Below are 21,771 nucleotides of genomic sequence, written 5' to 3'. Positions count from 1 at the left end.
TGGGGCACCCATGAGGTAATTAGGTTTAGATGGGGTTATGAGGCTAGGGCCCCCTTGATAGGAAAGTGCTGGAGTCCAGCTCCAGCCGAGAGTTCGGAGCTCGGGAAGGGTGCGTGGAGCCGGCGATAAAGAAAGACACAGACACTGACACTTGGTGCGTTCTCACACAGCCCAAGAAAAAGCTGTCCTTTTTATTTACTCAAAACCTCACAAGCTTCTGCACAAGCAACTAATTATTCTATTTTTACTTCAAGACTAAGGGGGCATGTACAGACATTTGGTCACTCTGTCCGCACTTCAAGGCTAAGCAGGTGTCCCCAGATAATTCTTTAAAACACTGTATTCATATTCTTCAAAGCAAGCCATTATTCACTCTTCAACAGTAGCCATGGAGCGGCAGCCAGGACTCCAAGGCCAAGGCACATGCGATTACCTGCTAATCAGTAGTACATTCCTACCACATTTCTATTTTTACAACTTGCCCATTATTCGATGGGAAAATAGTTTACAAGGGAAAAAATATAATTCTAAAAACAAAAATTACAAATATTAAATCCCCCTACAACTATAGACCTTGCAACCCCATAAATAAAACAATAATCAAAAACATTTTTCTTTAATAAAAGCATCCTTAATTCCTCTAGCTAAAAATTATAAAAGCGGCTGAAACAGCTACATTTTCTATGCTCCAAAAAATTGCAAAAACAGGCTAGCCTATAAAATAACAATAACTATACTTATTGCCATAGCAATTTCAGCTCTCACTCCCATCACTTGCATTCCCGTGGGTCCACTGGGTGCTACCTGACGGGCCAGGCCCTGGAAAGGAGGCAGATCCGCCTCACCTGTGACCTCCTGTCTTCCTGCTGCCTCCTGGCCTTGAACCAGTCATTATTTTAGGGCAGGGCACTCGTGCAGTGCTCCCAACAGGAAAGAAGAGGAAGAGAGACTAGAACTTGCTCTTTCTCCTTCCTGTGCAGAAAGAAAAGAGAAGAAAGGAGAAGAGAAGAGAAGGGGAGGGGAGGGGAGGGGAGGGGAGGGGAGGGGAGGGAAGAGAAGGGAAAGGAAGGGAAGGGAAGGGAAGGGAAGGGAAGGGAAGGGAAGGGAAGGGAAGGGAAGGGAAGGGCAGCCATCTGCAAGCTAGAGACCACTCCCTGTTAGACTTCTGGTGCCTGCTGTGCAAGCCAACCCTTCCACGAAGTTAGAGACACTGCCCTTATTCCTCTGCCCCCACATCAACGGAGAAACCGACTGCAGCTCACCGCAGCCAGAGTCCAACTTCTCCTTTGGACTGGTGGCCACGGCTGCTGTTATGGTAACTGCAGCAGGACCCCTGGTGCTGCAACAGCATTTGAAAGGTGTATTTAGACTTGGGACCTCATAGCTAGGAGCACCACTCGCTCACTCAGCGTTGCCTCTCATCAAGCAGTCTGATGTGACTGGGATATGCCATAGCGAGAGGGGCACAGGGAGGAAAAGGGCAATTTGAACCACACAGAGTTGATCAGTCTTCACTAGAAAATGAACAGATGCTTAAATCTAGCTTCATTGTCTAGACTAGACCTTGACATCCTGCAGAGTGGAATCCTCTGATGAGTGGTTCTCTGCTTGCCCCTTTCCCTTTTCTCGTACATTCAGGTAGCCATCAACACTCCACAGTCTCTGAAGAAATGAGACCACCTGTTATAAACTGTGTGTACATTCTCCCACATGATCAACACGAGCTCTCTTGTCAACCTAGGAAGGAAAGTAAATCAGGACAGGACATCTCTGGAAAGCGGCAGAAGCAGGTGCAAAGCTAAGGAGAGCTGACCTCCCAGCTTCCCACATCCACAGTGGCCTGCAGAACTGACCTCCCAGCTTCTCTCACCCACACTGCCTGGACGAAAGACAAGCAGGGTGGTCTGTGACAAGCTGGCAACAAGTCAGGCCCCATGAGACATTCCAGGGATAGAAAACAAGGAAGAACATTAAATATTTGAGCTCTGGGCAAGTTTTAATCCCAGCTGTGAAGGGACAGGAAGGCCAGCACAGTCCATCTTAAAGCCATCAGCAGCACTGTTGATTTGGCAGGAAAGCAGGCCTCCTGACACTAGCCCTGGTCACACCTGCACTAGAGTGTGGCTGAGACCCTGCTCCCGTCTCACAGCAGCAAGAAGACACTTATGGGGTGAGGCTTGCCACTGCTGACCTACAGAATTGGAGATGAGAGTAAATCCTGCTGGTGTTCACCCTCCTCAACTCCAAGCCAAAGGCAGGTGGACACCCTTCCGGAAAAGTCCTTGGAGCTTGTTGTGTAACAGAAAATTCCTCTCCTGAATGCTGACCTGCTGCAGGACCTGTTCATGTTGGTTTTTAGAAAAAGCCTTCATCAAGAGTTCACAGTGCACAGGTCTAATGCCCCTGCTTGCGTCTTTCGCCACTAAGGACTGATAAATCCAGCATGACTCTGACCCCTCTGACCTGGGAAAGCCTGTGGCAGGCCTGGCTGAGCTGCGTGGTGGAAGCCGTGTTTAATAACGATATTGACTTGCACAGACGCAATGCACACAGACAGAACAGTTCAGTTGGTTTTGTCACCAGACAGCCCTTCCACATTCACAGTCCCCTGAGCCACTGACCCTGTGAAACAAGAACTGAGCCTTTCAAGTATTCGTGTGTGCTGAGCGTCTTTCTCTCCAGAAACAAATTGGAACAAAGGTGTTGGGGTGGGGGAAATGTTTAGAAGATGCTGAAAAATACAAAGATTGGCCAATCCAAAATGTATATATGAATTAATACATGTGTTATGGTATACGCAATTAGTATCCTGTCGTGAACATTAAAAAATTATATTTATACTCTATGGATGCTGAAAAGTAAGGTTCTTTCAGCCTGATAAGATGGCTCAGTGGCTAAATCCTCACCCTACACGGGCTGGTGTCCCTTCGGTTCATGGCCCTGCTGCTCCACTTCCCTTTTAGCTCCCAGCTTGTGACCTGGGAAAGCATTCAAGCACAACCCAAAATCTTGGGACCCTGCACCTGCATGGGAGACCTGGAAGAAGCTCCTGGTCCTGCCTTTGGATCAGCTTAGCTCTGGCTGTTGCAGTACTTGGGGAGTGAATAAGCGGATGGAAGAGCTTTTTCTCTCTCTCCTCTCTGTAAATCTGCCATTTCCAATATTATAAAATAACTCATTTAAAAAAAACAAAAATAAGGTTCTTCATCAAACTAGAACATTGGAGATTGTAAGGGCAGAGGGAGATGTACGAGAGAGACTGCAATGATAGGAAGGATTTGTTTGAAGATTTTTTTTTTTTATTTGACAGGTAGACTTACAGAGAGAAGGACAGAAGGTCTTCCATCCGCTTACTCCCTCCCCCAAAGGCCACAATGGCCTGAGCTGAGCTGATCCGAAGCTCGGATCCTTTGCTGCTTCCCCAGGCCATAAGCAGAGAGCTGGCTCAGAAGTGGAACAGTGGGGATGTCACTGGCACCTCTTCGGGGTCCCAATGCTTGAAGGTGGAGGGTTAGCCTGTTGAACAATGGCACCAGCCCCGATAGAAGGGATTTCACAACATCAATATTCCAAACAGAACTAGATCGCTCCACTCGCCTTTATGAGTATTGATGAAGCTATCTCACATACAATGTAATAAAGAGCAGTAAATCATGACCAGTGGGATTATTCCAAGAAGACAAAGATGGCTCAATACCCATGATGTTTCTATAACTCACTTTAGTTTGTTATTAAGATAGAAAAAAATAAGATGGCTCCAAGTCATTTGATGAAGCTCAACATACATTTATGTCATAAACTTTATATTGGAAAAACAATTGCAACACTTATATGATTAAAAATGCAGACACAGTTTCCACCAAACCAGGAGTTGGTATAGTCCTAAGTGGAGAGACACTAAAATGCTTTTCAGAGTGCTGGCAAAATAAAGGACAAAACAAAAGAAGCTGATTAGCATACTGTTCTTTAACCCTGCTGGAATATATACTCACCAAAGAACACAGAAATGGGCAATATTTTAAACATAGAATGGAAAGACAAAATTAGTATTATGTGCAAAAGCAATAGTCACAATATGCGATATTGCAGGATATCAACTAGCAACAATATAAAACTTTAACAAGAAGACTAAATCAAAACCTTATCTGCATTTATCAGTATTGCATTGTAAAACATAATGACAAAAGACTCCATTTAAAATAACACTACAAAGAATAATATTAATAAACACATTTCAAATATCTAAGGAAATTCATGAACTCTATGAAGGGACATAAAAGAAAGCATTCGAAAATGGAAATATATGTCTTAGTTTTACAGAGTAAAATTCAAAAATTTGGAGATGTCAGTATTTCCATTTCATGAAATTAATTTGACTCAACATGCCAACAAATTTCTTTTTCAGAGCTTGACAAGCTAATCTTAAAGCAGAGTTAAAGTAAGCATGTGGGGATATCCAGGCAAGTTCTGGGGAACAGCAGAAGGGTGCCTTAATAGATATTTAAAAATGGTAGAAAATAAGTCTTTATTTCTGTAGCAAAATCAAACATAATATCTACATCCAGGTGCAAATGACTGAACGTGACTTACTATACCATTTATCTAGAAAATAGCTCTTGTGGCATTTTCATGCGACACCAGGGCAAGTGAGGTGGGCTCCAGTCCTGATGAAGACCGTGCTGAGTCTGGCACTTCACTCCTTCAAATACTCCACCTGGTGGTCGGCCTCACAGTGGGCCTGGCTCCTGAAACAGCAGCCTACCTGGATGCCTTTCTAAATCAGTGGCTAACTCAAAGCTCTCTTGGCTATTGCGTCCTAAACTAACAAGACCAAAGATAAAAAAGCAATCACAGTACGCTCGTGACAACAGTGATGGGGTGCAGTGCCTCTTGCTCCCTAGCCACCAGACAATTTTTATTAACACTTTTTAAAGATTTATTTATTTGTTAGAAAGGCAGAGTGATGGAAAGAAGGAGAGGCAGAGAGAGAAATTTTGCATTTATTGATTCATTCCTCAACTGCTTTCCTAGGCACATTAACAGAGAGCTTGATTGGAAATGGAACAGCCAGGACTTGAACTAGTGAGCAGTGTTGGATTATAGACAATGACTGAACCCACTGGACCACAGCATTAGCCGTCTAAATTTTATATTTTGGATTAGCTTTAGGTTTATAGAAAAATTGAGCATAAAGTTTTCATATATCTTCTCTTCTTCCTGCTCATCCAAATTTATTCTATTATTAATATCTTGCATGAGTGTGGCACATGTTATAATGTCACATATCCACCATGATAATACCATACAGAGTAGTTTCACTGCCCGAAAAGTCCACTTGAGCCCCACAAGTGATTTTTGTGGAATTAAAACTTAGACATAAAAAGACCAAATTCCCCCTGACACTGAGCTACCTGAGACTGACTTTCTGAACCGTGGTGAATTGATCTAAACAGTCACTTCATGAGTCCTCAACCCTTAAAAGTCTTCACTAGTACCATTCTCATGCCATCAACTTCTAATCTAGAAATTTGATAATGTTGTTTTTTAAAAGCAGGCAATTAAAGAGTCTCACAGGGAAAGTAACATCTTTATTACAGACTGGAATTGATCAGAAGAAAAATTACGTGGTTCATAAAGTTTCTCTCATTGGAACTTCTTTTCCTTCCATGAATTTTTCTGTTAAAAGTCAGAAGGGAACACAGAGTTAGATTATGTTGGTGTTCCTTCCCTCTGCTACTTTGGATACCCAAGGCCCTGAAACAGACCTAGGAGTGCACTGTTGACCAGAGTGTGCAAAGCAGCCAGCTCTTGGAACAAAGAGAAGAGTTGATAGACGACTGCAGGAAGAGATAACTGGGTCTGGAAAACGGAAGCAGAGCCTACAAAGAAAGTTTAAGTCTCAGGAAGGTGGGAACCAGAACGACTGAGGAAAACCTCCAGGCTGCTGCTAAGAGTAAGTCTGATTTAAGGAGGTAGTCATGATGCAATGGCGGAACAATAAAACCATTAAAAGTATAGCATTCTGTTTTTAGTTTGTGCTGCGCTTAAACCAATATGCTGTCAGCAATCACCCACTTTACTGAAATCAGATGGCTGATTTCAACAGCAAGGATACAGATAAATCTATAGATAGATAGATAGATACACACACACACACACACACACACATACCCAACTGTATGAGTTCATTCATAGATAAAACCTAGCCAAAACACTGAGAACTGCACTTGTTGGCCCCATGTGGAGGCTCTGTAAAGCAAAAGGAAAGGATTTTGGTAGAAAAAAGGGAATCTGATGAGTTCATTTCTTCCTAATGAATGGTTGCCTTGATCTCAGTATAAAGCCGGTTTTTATTTTTAGAGCAGTGTACCATAGATTAAAAAAGAAATCCTACCATTTTAATTTTCCATCTAAGGTGGCCTCTGGTAAATTTTCCTCCTACTTTAGTAAAATATCAGTTGACTTTTTTCAAATTCCAGTGGTTAAACATTAATTATGCCAAGCTGGGCTGCTTTTTGTTAAAGAATCGTGGGAACCCACCAAGTATATAGTACATCAAGAATGTATTTTTGGGTGTGCCTGGCTCTGTGCATGGCACCGGGTGGCAACGGCCAAGGACATCCTTGAAGCCAGCCTGGGAAAGTCAGATGGGCAGAGAGACAGGCCCTATGCTGAGGCTCCATGGACATGCAGAAAGAACATCATCTGTGATTTAGCAGAGGTGGTCTATAACATCAACGTCCACCTGCAAAGGGAATGACAGCTGGACTGGGATGGTGATGCTGTCAGTCACAAAACAGAAGCTTTACTGGAAGTCAGGTGAATTTCAGGGGTTCACAGGATGCCCCTGGAAGCTGCCGCCAATGGGCAGCTGACACAGGGTCTGGATATCAGAAAATAATGTAAAAGAGACACATTTGGGGAAACAGCTCCACGTCTGTGAGGACTGAAGTTCAGCAAGTAGAAAAGCTGACAGTAACATACAGAATATGGAAAGGACTGGGCCAAAGAGTTAATACAAATAATCACTAATATTTAAATTACTGGTCAAGAAATCGGAGCTCCACCATATTACAGTGGGGAGATTGAGGCAGCAGTGATAGACCATGACACCTACCAGGGTAGGCAGGTTGGAGCAAGGCAGCAACTGAGATGGGTGACCCTGACTCAAAGGAAGAGAGTGTTCAATTGTTTTATTGTTTGCTGCCTGGTCTTAAGCAGAGAAAATTAATCACATCTGTGACAACAGATGTAAGTGTTCTGGGTGGGCACTGAGGAGAAGTGAGGTGGGAATGCTAGTTGAAGAGCAGGATCCAGGAAGAGGCAAGAGCAGAAATGGAAGCAAGGTTGGGAGTTGAACAGCATGTGACAGATGGTGGTTGGCAGGTTGAAGGTATTCCTTCCAAGTAGGAAACAAGGATGCCCCCTTACCTCAAGACCATCACTCAAAGGCAGGATGGATTCTTGGTCTGCGCTGGTAGTTCAGGTATCTTCCCGGAGAGAAAGTCCTTCTCACAACATCTAAGGATGGAAAGGGGAAGCAGAGGCTCTGCCAGTGTTACCAAGATTCAATACTGCGTGGGTGGTATGACCACAGATTAGTGAGGACAGTGCTCAGGGCAACCTGAACCCACACCTCCAAAGCAAGGCCCAAGGCTGCCACGACCCCATCTGCCCTGGCAGAGCTCTCCCAGGCTCCTGTGTTACAGCTAGGACCCAGGTTTAGGTCTTCCTCCTCATAATCTCCACACATGGTCTGTCTCAGCTACACTGTAAGCCTCAAGGACAGGGGTTGTAGCAATGATCATTCCACTCTGGTCCTCCGTGGGATCTACCCCATAACAGGCGCTCACATTGGTTGAGCTGAGTTAAACGAACATGTTGGAAGCCATCTCCAAGATGACAGGACATCTCTGTCATGGTCCGCCCAACTCTCAAAATATTTTCAGAATTTGGCTTAGAAGTAACTTCTGAGTCATATAAAGGCTGGTAATTTATAGCCATACAGTGTAAATTTCCTACTGTATGGATTTTCCCAAAGCCATAACCAGTGTCCCAAGATGGTATTCACATCTGGGAAGAGCCCCACCTTCATCAGCCCACAGCTGGTCTGTGTGATTGACAAAACAGAGATGTGATGACATCACCCTCCTTATGCGGTCAGGACACCCTGGCAATAACAAAGTGTTCAAGTACCTCACATGATTTTGCATATAACTTATCTGTCATTCTTCCATACACAAAGAAGCCTTAGAAACTTCATGAAAAATGGAATTAAAAGATAGGCTTGCTCTCAGTCAACATTTTCTTAAATGCATACATAGCTTTCTCAGGAATACCTTTCCCACAAACGTTTCGATTCCTCACTGTAGCTGCATCATCTCTGATGACTCATCACACTTAATATGAAGTAATGGTACATAAATACTTGCTGTGCTGTGTTGTTTAGGGAATCAAGACAAGTTAAAGAAAGTCTACATATGTTCACTGCAGGTGCAATTCATTTCTCACGTATTTTCAATCAGCCTTTGGTTGAAGTCTTCACTGCAGAATCCTTGGCTATGGAGGAATGGTGGCCTGATTTCTAAGGTGAGAGGATAGAGACTGTGCTTTCTGCCTTGAGTGCTCCCTTGCCTGCTCATTCTTGCTCTTCCCCTCCCCTTGTGTGTGTGTGTGTGTGTGTGTGTGTGTGTGTGTGTGTGTGTCCCTCTCCCACTCCTTTCCTGTCTTTCATTTTCAGGGATCCTTGTCTTTAGGATAAACCAGCAGTCGTGTTTGGAGAAATTGACACCACCCCATGGAAGGCTCATGTAGGAAAACCCTAAAGAATGAAGTCTAAGAACCCACAACCATGTGGGTGAGCTTGGCAGTGAGCCCTTCAGTCTGTTTCCCATGGGATCACAGCCTCTGCGAGCATCTTACCTGCAACAACTTTATAGAACCAAACTACACTGGTTTCTTGATGCTCACAGAGAATCCATGATTGGTTTAAGCTGCTACATTTTAAGTGTAACTTAATCATCACAATAAAAAAATCAGTGATTCCAAGTTAGTCACTGAGCTAATTCTTCATATTCGTTCCCAAAGTCAAACCAAGATCACCACCAGTACAGGCTATGGATTCTGAAGGCAAATCCAAAACAAGTGTTCAACTAGAAACATTTGCAGCAGAAATCACACTGTTACAATAACTATATTCTTCCCAAATGTTCAGTTGGAAAGAGATAGCAAATGTAGGCATATTTATTGCATTGTTTCAATCCAGCCACAGGAGGTAAGCCCCGATACTTTTCATAAACTGGAGCATGTCTAATGAAGATCAGATACTGATCCTAATGAAATCTATCAATGTCTGTGTTTCTCACTCTAATGAACTGCTTTGAACATGGAGCAGAGTTCACATCATTTCTAGAAAGCACAGGTGCCAGAGCCCCCAGGCTCTCTCAAGTCCTGCCTGCGGTGCTCTGCCTTTGGCAAAGTTCCGTGTGGGTAGTGTCAGCTTAGGCAAGTCACAGAGACTCACTAAGCTTCGCTTTGCTTGCTGAGGAAATGAGAAAAGGCACAGAGCTGCTTCACAGGGTGGACACAGGAGGAGAAAATGGCATTAAGCAATTAGTACCAGGCAAGCATTTGTGTGTTTCCATTAGCGCCCTGAGTCAGCTCCCAGAGCTTCATCCATTCAGGCAGGCAGCGCACCTGTTACAAAGCTCTGCTAAAGAGAAAAGGACAGAATGGGTCTGCTCAGAGCAAGGACTGATCGATAGCCCACTAACTAGTAACACACTGGCTAGTAACCCACTAACTAAGGAATTTGGTAGAGTACAGAAAAGATGAACTCATTAGTATGGGCTGCTCGGTAAGTACTCACAGTGGGGTGGAAGACAAATAATGCTGATTTTCTGAGCAGGATTTAATCCCTGTGCACCTAGTCACTCTAAAGTGAGTTGGTACCTCCAGGCTCCCATTTCATTGGCTTGCAAAGTGGGGTCCCTTATTACTGCTTTTCACTGTCACCTACAATGTTTTGTATTCTGGGGACTTGAGCTAACAACCTCAGCAAGAGTGTGGGCTGCCCGGGCCAGGGTGTGATGATATGCACAGAAAGAGACAGACCACTTACCGACCGAGCCATCATAAAAGCGTTCGTTTCTGGGGTCCTCATGAGTGAGACCTGGAACACAACAGCAGTCACAAGACAAGAGGCTCAAGCCCAGCCCTAGAACATTCTGTGATATTATCCTGATGCCACAAATGGTCTCCAGCTCTAGAACATTCTGTGGTATTATCCTGATGCCACAAATGGTCTTTATAAATGAAGAAGCAATAGGACACTAAAGGGTGACACCACCATCAGCACCAGTAGGACAAAGTCTCAAGGATACTTAACTCATAGGACACCCACCCAATCCCACCTCAAACCATGACAGGGAACAGAAGGAGAGCATTTGTCCTCCTGACAAGACACTCCAAGGGATGGTCTGCTACAGGAGCACCGGGGGAAAGCAGAGGCCAGTCCCAACCAGTCAGGTGTAGTTCGATCCTGATTCTCCCAGCTATATATTATCATGCCCCTGGCCCCTATGACTTAAGCAATACATCCAGGATGGATCACACATGTCCAAATTAGGGGAGCCTCTTAAGGGCAAAACTGACACTGGCCCTGTGTATTTGACGGAAAAGTTAGGGTCACCAAATGGACTCAGGTACTGAAGAGCTCCACATAACACAAAGCAGCATGGAATGAGTAGACGTATTATCAATACCAAACGATATGAAAGAGTCTAAAGTGAGACAAAATGTGGATTTCTGGAATTACCGTATTTAAAGGCTATCTTTAGATATTCCTAGCTTTAAGTGACTCATTACAAAAAGCTTCAAAACAAAGTTATTTCAAGAAAAAATAAAAAGAACACGTCTTAGCTTACCAAGTGGATATTCATTTCTCCACCTATTGGCTCTCAGGATGTCCCCAAAAATCATCTAAGGACGTGGAGGCACCAGCATGTATCAGCACACATAAGTGAAAAAAAAGTAAATATTATCTAGAGGACTCTGAAGCAGAATTCCTGTTTAATGACATAACTTATTGAACCAGATAATTCGATAACAAACATTCACACTTAAGAAAGTGCAGGAAAGAGCAACTGACATGAAATTGAAGTAGACTCCACGATTTCCAGGGAACTCCATATGTGCTCCCAGATGCTGTGGTCAGAAATGAAACTGTTACATGAACTTATGCACACAAAACTTTAGTCTGGAATTTCCTCTGTATGAGGTCTCCGTGACAGCGTCCATAAAAGTTTTCATGGAACTACCGCAATTTCCCAGACAGTCACAAAGCAATGTGACTGCTGGCTGCTTAGATGAGGGACGGGAATGAAGGCTGAGCCTGAATAGCAGGCCCAGAGCCAGGCCTGGCACGGTGAAACCCAACGCCAGGCTGGTCTCCATGGCCTGAGCCTCTGGACCTGCATTAGACAGGCAGCCAAGGAGCTGCCTTCACTACACCTGTCCCAACCTGGAGGAAGACTCCACCTGTTGGAGTCCTCAGCAGAAGCAAAAGTGTCTGCCCAAGGTGCCAGCATCCCACCAAGGTGCTGGTTCTAGTCCCTGCTGTTCTACTTGCTACCCAACTCTCTGCTAATATCCCCAGGAAGACAACAGAAGTTGGCCCTAGTCCTTGGGCTCTCTCACCCGCATGGGAGATTTAGAAAAAGTTTCTGACTCTAAATTTAAAAAAAAAAAAAAAAATTTAGAAAGAAGAAGCAAAGTTGCAATAACAGTCACCATGAAAATCTGCAAAAATACAAATCTTAGCAGTACGGCAGATAAACACAGAGGAAGAGAAGAAAAATAAAACAACAATGTGTGTTTATTTTTTCTGGATTTCATTTGCTGTATATTTAGTCAAGGGTCTTTCCAACTGTATTAATTAGGACTATGGTTCAGTAATTTTTTTTAATTCACTAGGTTTTGATAGCAGAGTTATGTTGGTCCCTTAAAATTAGTTTGGAAATAATGATCCCTGCGGATGTTTTTTGAAAGAACATATTGTTGTGCTATCATTCACTTTTTACGAGTTTGGTGGAATAGATCAGTGAATCAGTGAACCACCCAGGCCTCTATCTATGGAGAGGATTTTTGATTAATTTAACTTCTTACATACATGTGAGGCTATTGAAAAGCTTTTTCATTCCATGCCAGTTTCCTGAACTTGTGCTTTGAAGAAATACACCCTCTTTACATAAGTTGCCAAAATTGTTGGTGTAAAATGTTCTGTTCTCTTAAACATCTGAACCAGAGCTGTGCTGTGACCCAGTACCCCACTACTGACATTCTTGTGTCTGTACTGGAACATAAATCAGTGTATTAAGGGGATAGCAACACTCCCATGCTTATTGCATTGCTACTCCCAATAGCCAAGATTTGGGATCAACCAGGGCTAATCAATAGTTAAAGAGATCAAGAAAATGTGTGTGTGTGTGTGTGTGTGTGTGTGACTATTCTACTTGGGATTCTTACATCCCATCTTGGAGTGCCTGGCTGTAACCCCAGCTGGACCCCTGCTACTCCCACCAGGTCTGGCCCAGCCCAGCCCTCACTGTTGTGGACCTTTGGGGAACACACCAGTAGATGGATATCATTGTCTCTGCTTTACTTTCTGTCCCTCTGTCTTTCAAACAAACAAAAATTCACTAAAAACAGCATCTAACATGTGTGAAGTACCACATGTACTCGGCAAATATGTGTCATTTTGAAATAAAGATGTAACTTATATGCATAAAGGTACCAAAAGAGGCATATGAGCCTGTGGATGACAGAGAAAATGATGCCAAACATTCCTCTAGTGCTAGAGAGAGCTGTGTCCTTTCCCACCTATGTTCAGCAGTTAGAAATCCAAGGTAGGTTGGGACTTCACTTTCTGCTGCCTTGACAGGACTTGAGAGGCGGGAGAATGCGGAAGAACAGGCAGGGAGCAGATGAAGAGACCTGGACGTGCAGGTAGAAAACTGCGAAATGTGTGGATTGCGTAAACAATCAGTAAACCTCTCAAATCCAAGACAGAAGAGGGGTTAAATGAGGAGATCAGCCATTGAATTAGTTTCAATGGTGCTAAAGGTCATAGAAGGAACTAGAATCTATTTTCCCCAATGTTTACTACCCAGTCTTAGCCCCATGCGGCCTTCTCTTGCCTGCTCTGTTCCTACTTATTGCTGTGTAGTCACTTGTACCTGGCTGTCATCCATTCCTCGCCTGGCTCAGCCACTCTTCACCATGACCCTTCAAAAGCCCCACTATCATCAAGGTAAAGCCAAGCATTCCTGGTGTGACCCATAAGGTCTGCCTCATGCGGAGGCTCCTCTGCAGCCCCACCTTGTGTCTCTCCCCACTGCGTTTTGCTTTTCCAGGCTTAATCTGCCAGCCTCTCTCACATTTCCCAAATGATTTCCAGCACCTTTTCACTCTGTCCCCAACACCCTTTCTCCCCACCTCCCAGTCTTGGTTTGCAGGTCAATTCCCCAGGTCAGCTCTCACTGCTCTACCAACGTGGTGTCTGTTGCCCTCCTCCTGTGGCCCCCAACACTGGTCCCATGAGTAGTCAGGGTACGGGATTCTCTCTTAGGGCTGTGCTTGTCTTGCTGCCCACTGCTTTTTCCCCTTGGTAATCACAAAACTAATCCTAAAACACTCCTGCAAGGTGATGCACTGGGTCCTTGTGATACCTGGGCTCAGTGTGTGACAAGTCCGACTCACTTCCCAGCATCGCCGGTAGAGTGTATAAAGAGGAGGCCCAGGGCATTTACCCCAGTGTCCCTAAAAGATCCTTGAGCAATGGCTCCATGGCAGCCCAAAACTCCCTTGGAAATTGGCCCTCCAAAGTTTGTGTGAGTTCAACTCATGAACTTTTGCTCAACCAAGATTTACAGAGAAAACGTTAGCAACCTGCACAGCAAAGGAACCATCCCTCACAACACCTCCCCTTCAGAGTTCTTTGGTCATTGATATCATTACTCTCTAATTCTGAGATGAACTTGTATATACAAGATAGTTGGAGTATTAATATCACAAGAACATAATTGGATATAATGAAGTCAAAACCTTATATTCTCTTAATGTTGTTTCCACTAGAGAATGAAATTTTGAATAATTGAATAAAAATGTTAGAGAAAAATGTTGGACGGATTCATTGTAAAATAATAGAGACATTTAAAAATCTTATTATTATTCTAATACAAATGAATAGATACTGAAAAAATACATTTTCCCCTACTTAAAAATCAAGACATTCTGTGTATTGTATATTTGATTATTGCTTCTCCAATGTATCTGTATTCGCTCACCAAATATTTTTTTAACAAGAACCTATGTTGTATCAAAACATTATTCTAGATTGACAAAAACAAATACTCCATACCCTCAAGTACAGTCTAGCAAGGAGAGAAGTTAATAAATGTGCGACATAATTTCAAGTTGGGAATGTATTTCTCACCTCACAGTATTGCTACAAATCACCTTCAATGTCATTTGGAAGTAAAGAAGGGTACTGTCATCGCGGGCATACCAGACACCGAGCCGGACTTCTCATGTCCATCAGCTTAATTACAAGATTCCTCAACAACCCAGAGTGGTGTTCCTCACCACACTTGACAAGGACTCTGAGGGTCATTAGCTAAGTGGAGAGCAAGTACATTGACCTGGACTGCAGAACTGAGAACCAGCCTGAAGCACTGGCCCACTCCAAATGTTCTGCTTCCCTCCACCAAACCACAGTGCCAAGGAGCCACACACTTAGATCCAACACTTGGAAGATTTGTTAGTTATTATTTGAGGACATGTCCCAAATCTTGAAGCAGAGTGGAGAGGCAGAAAAACAGAGGGACACACACACGCACACACACACAGGGCAGGGGAGGGAGGAATAGAGAGAGACAGAGAAAGAGACAGAAATACAGAGAGGTAGAGGGAGAAACAGATAGCATGGGAAATAGGAAAAAATTTATCAGATCAAAACCAACCCGGTCAGCCTCCGCTCGGCTCCAGCCGTGGGACGGGTGCTGGCAGCTTTGGTGACTTTAGATAACCTCGTACTTGGGAAATAGGAAAAAAAGATATTGTTGGTATCTAATATATTCAAATTATCTTAGCATGGGTGATGACCCAGCTACTATATCAAGCCATGCTGCATTTCAAAGACCCACAGAGACCCCCAAGAGCTGCTGTGTAAGAAAAGACAAGACTGTGGTCCTACCTCTTCACTGCTGTTGGAGTCGGAGAAGGAGGACCAGTGGCAGCGAGCCCACACGTCCTGCACCTCTTCTCCGGACATCTGCACTGTGCTTGTGCATGTGACTGTTGGCTGGGAAGGAAGACACTGAGTTACAGCTCTCGGGATTCACAGAGCGAACCTCTGTGAAATAAACCAAGAAATGCTGAAAGAGCTGACAAAATGATCCAGAAAGGAATAATTCACACAGGCATTTCAATTTTTCCAAATGAAAATGTCTCAGGATGGAATCAGAAAGAAATGAAACACTTGGATGCTGGTTGGGTGTTTGATACACTACTACAAATGTCTCAGAGAAGCAAACGTTCCTTTCATGGGCATCGAGGAGTGTTGGGTCCATGCCAACAGCACCAACTCTTTGCCCTCAGACACTGTGTTTGGGATCTTTTTTAAGCCACAGTAAAGAGTTTCATGAGACAAATAACTAAGCAATTAACAACAAGAGCCTAAGGATCTGTATGCCTGAATGCAAACACTTCAGAAAGCATGTTTGGAGCTGACAGTTGTGTTGTCCTGTTCAGATGGTATTCCTGCTCATGAGGTTGACCAAGTATGGTAATTTGTAATGGACAAAGGGAAGTGAAAAGGACTGTGGAATGTTCCCAGTCTCACAGACCCAGAGCCGAGTTGAGGAGGTGTATTACACACGGCCTACAGCAAAAAAAAGCCGCCTGAGCCACCACGGCTGATGACTGATACCTGTCTACCGCAACATTTGAAATGTGTCAGGATTTCGAGTTGGTGTTGGCCTCTCTGTATGCACTTTACCTGAATTCATCACCATTTTAAAAGTAAGGGCTAATTTATTACAATCCCTCAGCAGCATGATCCCTCTGCAGCTCACTCAAGTCCACAGTAACCAGCTCACACTGTGCTCACCAGGGAGCCCAGACTGGACAGTGGTGTGGTCAGACGCCAGCCAGGATGTATCCAAGCTCTCTGTGGCACTCCAAATCCGCTCCAGGCCACAGAAGAATCAAGGCCGTGTCCAACACTATTTTCTGGAGTCAAACTTTTCCCCCATCATGCTCACCACGTAGTAGCCCCTTCGGAAGGCACACGAAGAAGGATCTTCTCCAGAATCCGCCCTGCATGTAGTCTCTCGAATGCTGAATTCCAAATTCATGATTACATTGTCCTCGTCCAAGGCATTGACCTTCACAAAAACAATAGATGTGTTTGTGAAGTTGCTGACCCTAGAAACGACTCCCTTCACCCACGGTAAAGCAGACTCACCCACCACACAGGGCACTGATTGCCTTAGCAGTCAGCTAGTTTTATGCCAGCATTCTCAAGACCAGAGGAAAAAAAAAAACACATGATTTGCCAAGTCATCAGTGGAACTAGAACTTGTTGTCCTAATGACAGCTTCCAATGATTCACATTCACAATGGGTCCTCACCATCTGTGAATCCCAGGTTTGTGAATGTGTCTGCTCACAAAAGGCTAGCTGTAGCCCCGAGTCAATAGTTACAACCCCTTTCCGGCATTCTCAGACATGTACAGAGTGGAAAGTTGAATCTTCCAAAATGCATGCTGAGCAGGACAGGCACCCCCTTCTGCCTCAGCCCCTCAAACATTAAACATGTGCGCTTCCTGGGGCCTACTCAGTGCTACAGCTTGTGCCTATAATTCATTGGTAGTAAGTTATCATCATTTTAAATACCCCCCCAAGCTACTGCTGAAGAGCTGTCCAATGTCCCTCTGAGTCCCAAGTGTGTCACATACCTTAGAGAGAAAATGTGTGTCAGACAAGCTCTGTTTACATGTGATTCACAGTGTCTTCAGCAGCGGCCTCAAACTTAATGAATCAACAGTGTGTAAATAAGGTGGCATATTCACACCAGAACTCAACCAACAAGTTTATGTATTGATGGATTGGCTAAAATGGTGTCACTCAAGGCCTGCATAAACCTAGCCCTGTATATCCTCTAGAAGCAACGATTCTGTACTTATGAATCCAGTATTTATAGTGATTTTACATATAGCTATTACTGTAGGTAACCAAAATCAACTGCATGAAATTCGAAGTGTCATTTTCCAAAAAAGAATGTTCTAGAATTTCTTAATTCCTGAAATAAGTCGTCCAGCAGTAGATGCATCTCTATTGCACATAGGATTATTCAGTCCTGGCTTCCTGCATCAGCAGCTTGGATCTGCGAATGAATGTGTGTGATTTTTTTAGTCCTTTCTGCCAAGGGTGTGATGCTGGAGGAATCTTCCAGACTTCCATGAAAAACTCTGGAAATTCTTTTGCCACCAAAGTCTTGTGATTCACTGAGTGTTAGGCACCAAAGGCAGAAGGGACAGATATCATCCTGCTTAGGTTACAGAAGGAATGCCACCCAGGAAATGCAGCAAAGGAAACTAACAAGACCATTTCAGATCAGTAACGTACCCTGAAAAACAAAAGCAATAGGAACATGGTAATAGGGGTGGGAGGCAATGGTAATGGCAGCTACTTCAGAGAAAGTGCCAGAAAACTCCTCCAGGCTTGAAGGATGGAGAGTAGCCCGCCATGTGAGGATAATACAGAACCAACGCATATATCACTTTCAAGCAGAGAATCAGGGACACCTGTTCGACAATTTTGCTTTAGAAACACGGAATATCTTCACAAGTTCATGAAAAGTCAGAGCATGAAAGTCCAGGAATAGGTTTCTGTTTTGTTTGTTTTATTTTGTTCATTTGTTTTTGTATTTTTACTAAAACAAACCTCCTCATTCCATCGGTGCTTCTTTTGAGAGACAGAGAGACACATAGAGAAGTAGAGATGGGAAGGCTGTGTGGAAAGAAAGAGAGTGAGCAAGAGAGAGAGAGAGAGAGAGAGGACTCATCCATTCCCCACTCCCTAACCAGATCTCCCCAAGGCAGGAAGCACCAAGTTACTCCCAAAGTCTGAAGAAACAGGAAGCTGGAGCAGGAATCCGGAGCCAGGAATAGGATCCAAGAATCAACCCAGGCTTTCTGATGCAGGGGCGGGCCAGGCATCTCAGTTGCTGGGCCAGTGTCCACTCCATGAGTGCTTGAGGCACCTTTGTCAGTGGCAAACTCAGATCTCCAGCTACTTGATGAGTTTTCCAAAACTGAGTAGGAATTGACTGAGGAAACCATCCATAGAATGGAAAAGCCAGACTCTCCTCCCTAGACCTGTTGTGCTGAACCCAGAAACTCCCACACGTGCCTATCCATGACTTAAACACGTATTTCTTGTGGCAATATTCCTGCAAGTGAAAGGGTGTAAGCGAAAGTGTAAAGTGTTTGTTTATACATACACTTAACACATACTTCCAAATTGCTTTTCAAAGACAATTTTTGCCAGGTTCTTCTCTCAGGAAGCACTGGAAATTCCTTTTTTATTCTGTTATTCTTCCTTTCCACTGTGGTAATTCTCTCTTTTTCTCTCTCCCCCACCCCCAAATCAAAAGGCCTCAAGTTTCCCAAATATTTCTTACTTTTTTATTTCTTCTCTTCTGAATGGCTCCTATCCTCCATGCTGAAGATGTAATCATTCCATTCTGTCCAATCTTTGCCTCCAAGTCATAACCTCATTTCTAGCAGATACATTTGGGACCATCTACAGAGCCTCTGACGAAGACATGGTTAATACATGCAGCACAAGCCCCAAAGTGAAATGCTTACAAGACGAAAGAAGTGCCATCAAGGGAGTTTGAAGCAGGGCTTCCTTCCACTGGGAAAATAGAGCTTTCAAAGAGGCCACAAGGGCAGCTTGAACAGTTTGAATGCAGCGCAAAAGGCTGGCTAGTGGTAAGGACAAGCCAGCTTGTAGGCAGCAAAGGCAGAGGCATCTCTCATCCCTGTGCCCATCAAGGTTCCCACGATATCTGGGTGTGCTTATTTTTAAGGGTCTGTTGACTGGGTCCAGGGCCAAATGCCCAAATCAAGATGGCACACATGCTAGAGCGTGCCCTGGTGACTAATATCTCACACTAGCTCAACAACACAGGCCAAATTTCCATAGTAGCAGCATTCAGCTGCCTCAGGATTTAATGTTGAGGATTGCTTGTCTTCATGTGCTCAGGTATGCAATGAGCTGTGAACTTTCTTCTGTGCTGAGCACTAACTAAACAACAAGGACATTAAAGCTGTCGACCTTGCCAGCTTGGCAAAAGGGCATTGCGCAAGTGGGTCTGTTTAAATGCCAATGGACATTGATGTTTGCAACCCAAGACAAGTGCTGTGTAGTGAATGAGGCTCTCTGTTCTGACCCAGCCCTCTTCCAGGAGAACTTCAACCATTAGCTTAGCAGCTGACCACACGCACCTTGCAGGGTTTTCATACCTCCACAACATCCAGTGCAGTGACTCTACGCACACTACCCATGACCACCTGGGTCTGGGGTGAGCATCTTAGTTAAAGCCTGGCTCATTGTATCAGTCAGCTGATTTGTTAAACAATGAAATAACAGAGACAAGCTATTTTACAGAGATGAAGTGGTCATTTAGCTCCCAAAGTCAAAGCAACGTAGTGCAGGCTCTAGTACGGGTCTCTTTGGCTGTATCACATCCCGGCAGATGGCCTTTCTGGTGAGTCTTGAAGAACCATAGAGCACCCACCACAAGGCAAAAGACAGGGACAACACACACATGGGTGCTGGCCTATCTCTGTCCCTCTTACAAAAACATTTTAGTCACGGGGGTTCCAGCCTAACCACCTTACCTAAAGCCAGCTCCTTCCCAAAGGCCCCTCTCTAACCACCAGGGTCTGAGTCAATTTCCACTCACTTCATACCATCAACCCAGGGCTTTGGAGATTCAACTCTTGCATGGATTCGGGGTAACAGATCACATCTGAACAATAGCTGGCCTAATTACCAAAGACAGCTGGACCAATCTGATTAAATAACTTGGGTCTTGTACAAGAGAAACTGAGGCAGTTTCCAAAAAGGGTTAAGATGAGTCTACATTGTATTTGGAGATTGGGGCTAGGAAACCATGAGCTGTGTCCACCAAAGAGCTACAGAGGGAGTGAGCCAAGCGTGAGCTCAGGGGCATCCAGGACAGGCGGCCGAAGGGAGCCAGCAGGCCGGGGAAATGCGGAGAGGTTGGCCCTGAGACAGATGCTCCCAGTCACGTCCCCATTCTTGTTGCCATGCAGCTCAGCTGCCTGCAGTTGTCATTCCTGAGACCTGAAACTTCACAGCCCTCTTTTAGCTCCCACCTTGAACTGAATTCTCTGGAAGGTGCTTCCGTTTTACCTCCAAATGAGCCTCATTCCTCTCTAACAGCCAGTGAAATCCCCTAGGGACCAGGGAGGCAAGTGGAGACTTGCTGCCCAGGGGTCTCATTCCCTTTCAGTCCTTGTGCCTGCCACAGGCTGGGTCATCAGCAGCACCCCCGAAGCCTCCTCGCTCATTTCCCCAGGCTTACAAAAAATAGAATATTAAATTGACAAAGGAAAGCAGATTTCCTGAGCTCAGAAGCTTAAAATTTTTTTGCTATTGATTTAGGAGCAGAATGGCTAAGCGGAGAAGCGAAGCTGCCTCCTTTCCAGTCAAGGGAGAAGTTCTTCCCAAGATGCCCAAGGAGGACCCACACAGACCTTGGTCGCAGAGGCAAGGAAGTAAGGCAGCAGGAGTAAGGCGAGGGGCAGAGGAAAGATCAGCCCTTGAGAGCGCTATGGCCAAAGCTGCAACCAATGCTCTTGTGCCCATCAGAAAGCAAAGCAGCCTGGAAGAGTCACCTCATTCATATGTTTTCGAACTGGAGGAAATTTCCTAAGTGGGGCTTCCAAAGAAACAAAAGTGAAGAGAAAGTAGAGACAGGAAGGGCAGAGAACCCTCCAGGAAGCACTTACTCTTTGGAGTGAGCTTCTGAATGCCCGAAACAGGTAGGGACTCAGCGACTGGGAATTCACTTTGGCCACAGAGGCCCTGAGGGCTTCTTGCAAGGAGGCAGAGTCATAGTTGTACACAGGGAAGCCTGGCAACACAAACACACGGCCACAGTCAGACAGGGTAGGGCAGGAGCCCCCTGGCCCGTACCTGAGCCCGTACCTGAGCCTGTACCTGAGCCCGTACCTGAGCAAGCCCAGTGGTCTGCCCCAAGAGCAAACACGACCAGGATCTTCACCACCAGCCTTTCCATTCTAAGGAGAATAATCTTGATTCAGAGTAGGGCAATTTGGGGGTGACAGTTCTCCCCCAAGTAGCCACTTGCCTGGATGCAGCCCCACAGCTCTCTGACCGCAGGATCTGTAGCTCACACAAAAACCGTTGATCCTGGGGTCAATGTTTGCTGCTGACTTTTCCTATGGAAAGCTTCCAGGGTGAGGCCACTTTTAAAGTTCATCCCTCATGTGGGGGGACTTCAGGCCACGGCAAAAGGCATCAAGAGGTTTAAGACTTCACCCACACGTACTGTTGATCTTGTCTCTCAATTATTTTTTTTAAAGATTTATTTGCTAGTATTGAAAAGTCAGATATACAGAGAGGAAGAGAGACAGAGAGGAAAATGTTCCAT

At 44.6% G+C, this 21,771-nt stretch overlaps 1 protein-coding gene across 1 annotated transcript in view; it reads right to left on the bottom strand.

Moving 5' to 3' along the window:
- The window catches only part of SPP2 (secreted phosphoprotein 2), a 29,957-nt gene extending 8,561 nt beyond the window's left edge, over positions 1–21,396 (bottom strand). The window contains exons 1-6 of the mRNA XM_058664303.1: positions 21,330–21,396; positions 21,107–21,231; positions 16,323–16,445; positions 15,254–15,361; positions 10,926–10,980; positions 10,121–10,171 (exon numbers count right to left, since the gene is read on the bottom strand). Of these exons, the coding sequence (XP_058520286.1) occupies positions 10,121–10,171; positions 10,926–10,980; positions 15,254–15,361; positions 16,323–16,445; positions 21,107–21,231; positions 21,330–21,396 (529 nt within the window). The remainder of the gene's footprint in view (positions 1–10,120; positions 10,172–10,925; positions 10,981–15,253; positions 15,362–16,322; positions 16,446–21,106; positions 21,232–21,329) is intronic.
- Between the last annotated feature and the right edge of the window lie 375 nt (positions 21,397–21,771).

The sequence above is a fragment of the Ochotona princeps genome, chromosome 5 (genome assembly GCF_030435755.1).
Source record: "Ochotona princeps isolate mOchPri1 chromosome 5, mOchPri1.hap1, whole genome shotgun sequence".
NCBI lineage: Eukaryota > Metazoa > Chordata > Mammalia > Lagomorpha > Ochotonidae > Ochotona > Ochotona princeps.
Note: the sequence above shows the minus strand (reverse complement) of the source record. Positions and strands in the feature narration are given on the sequence as shown.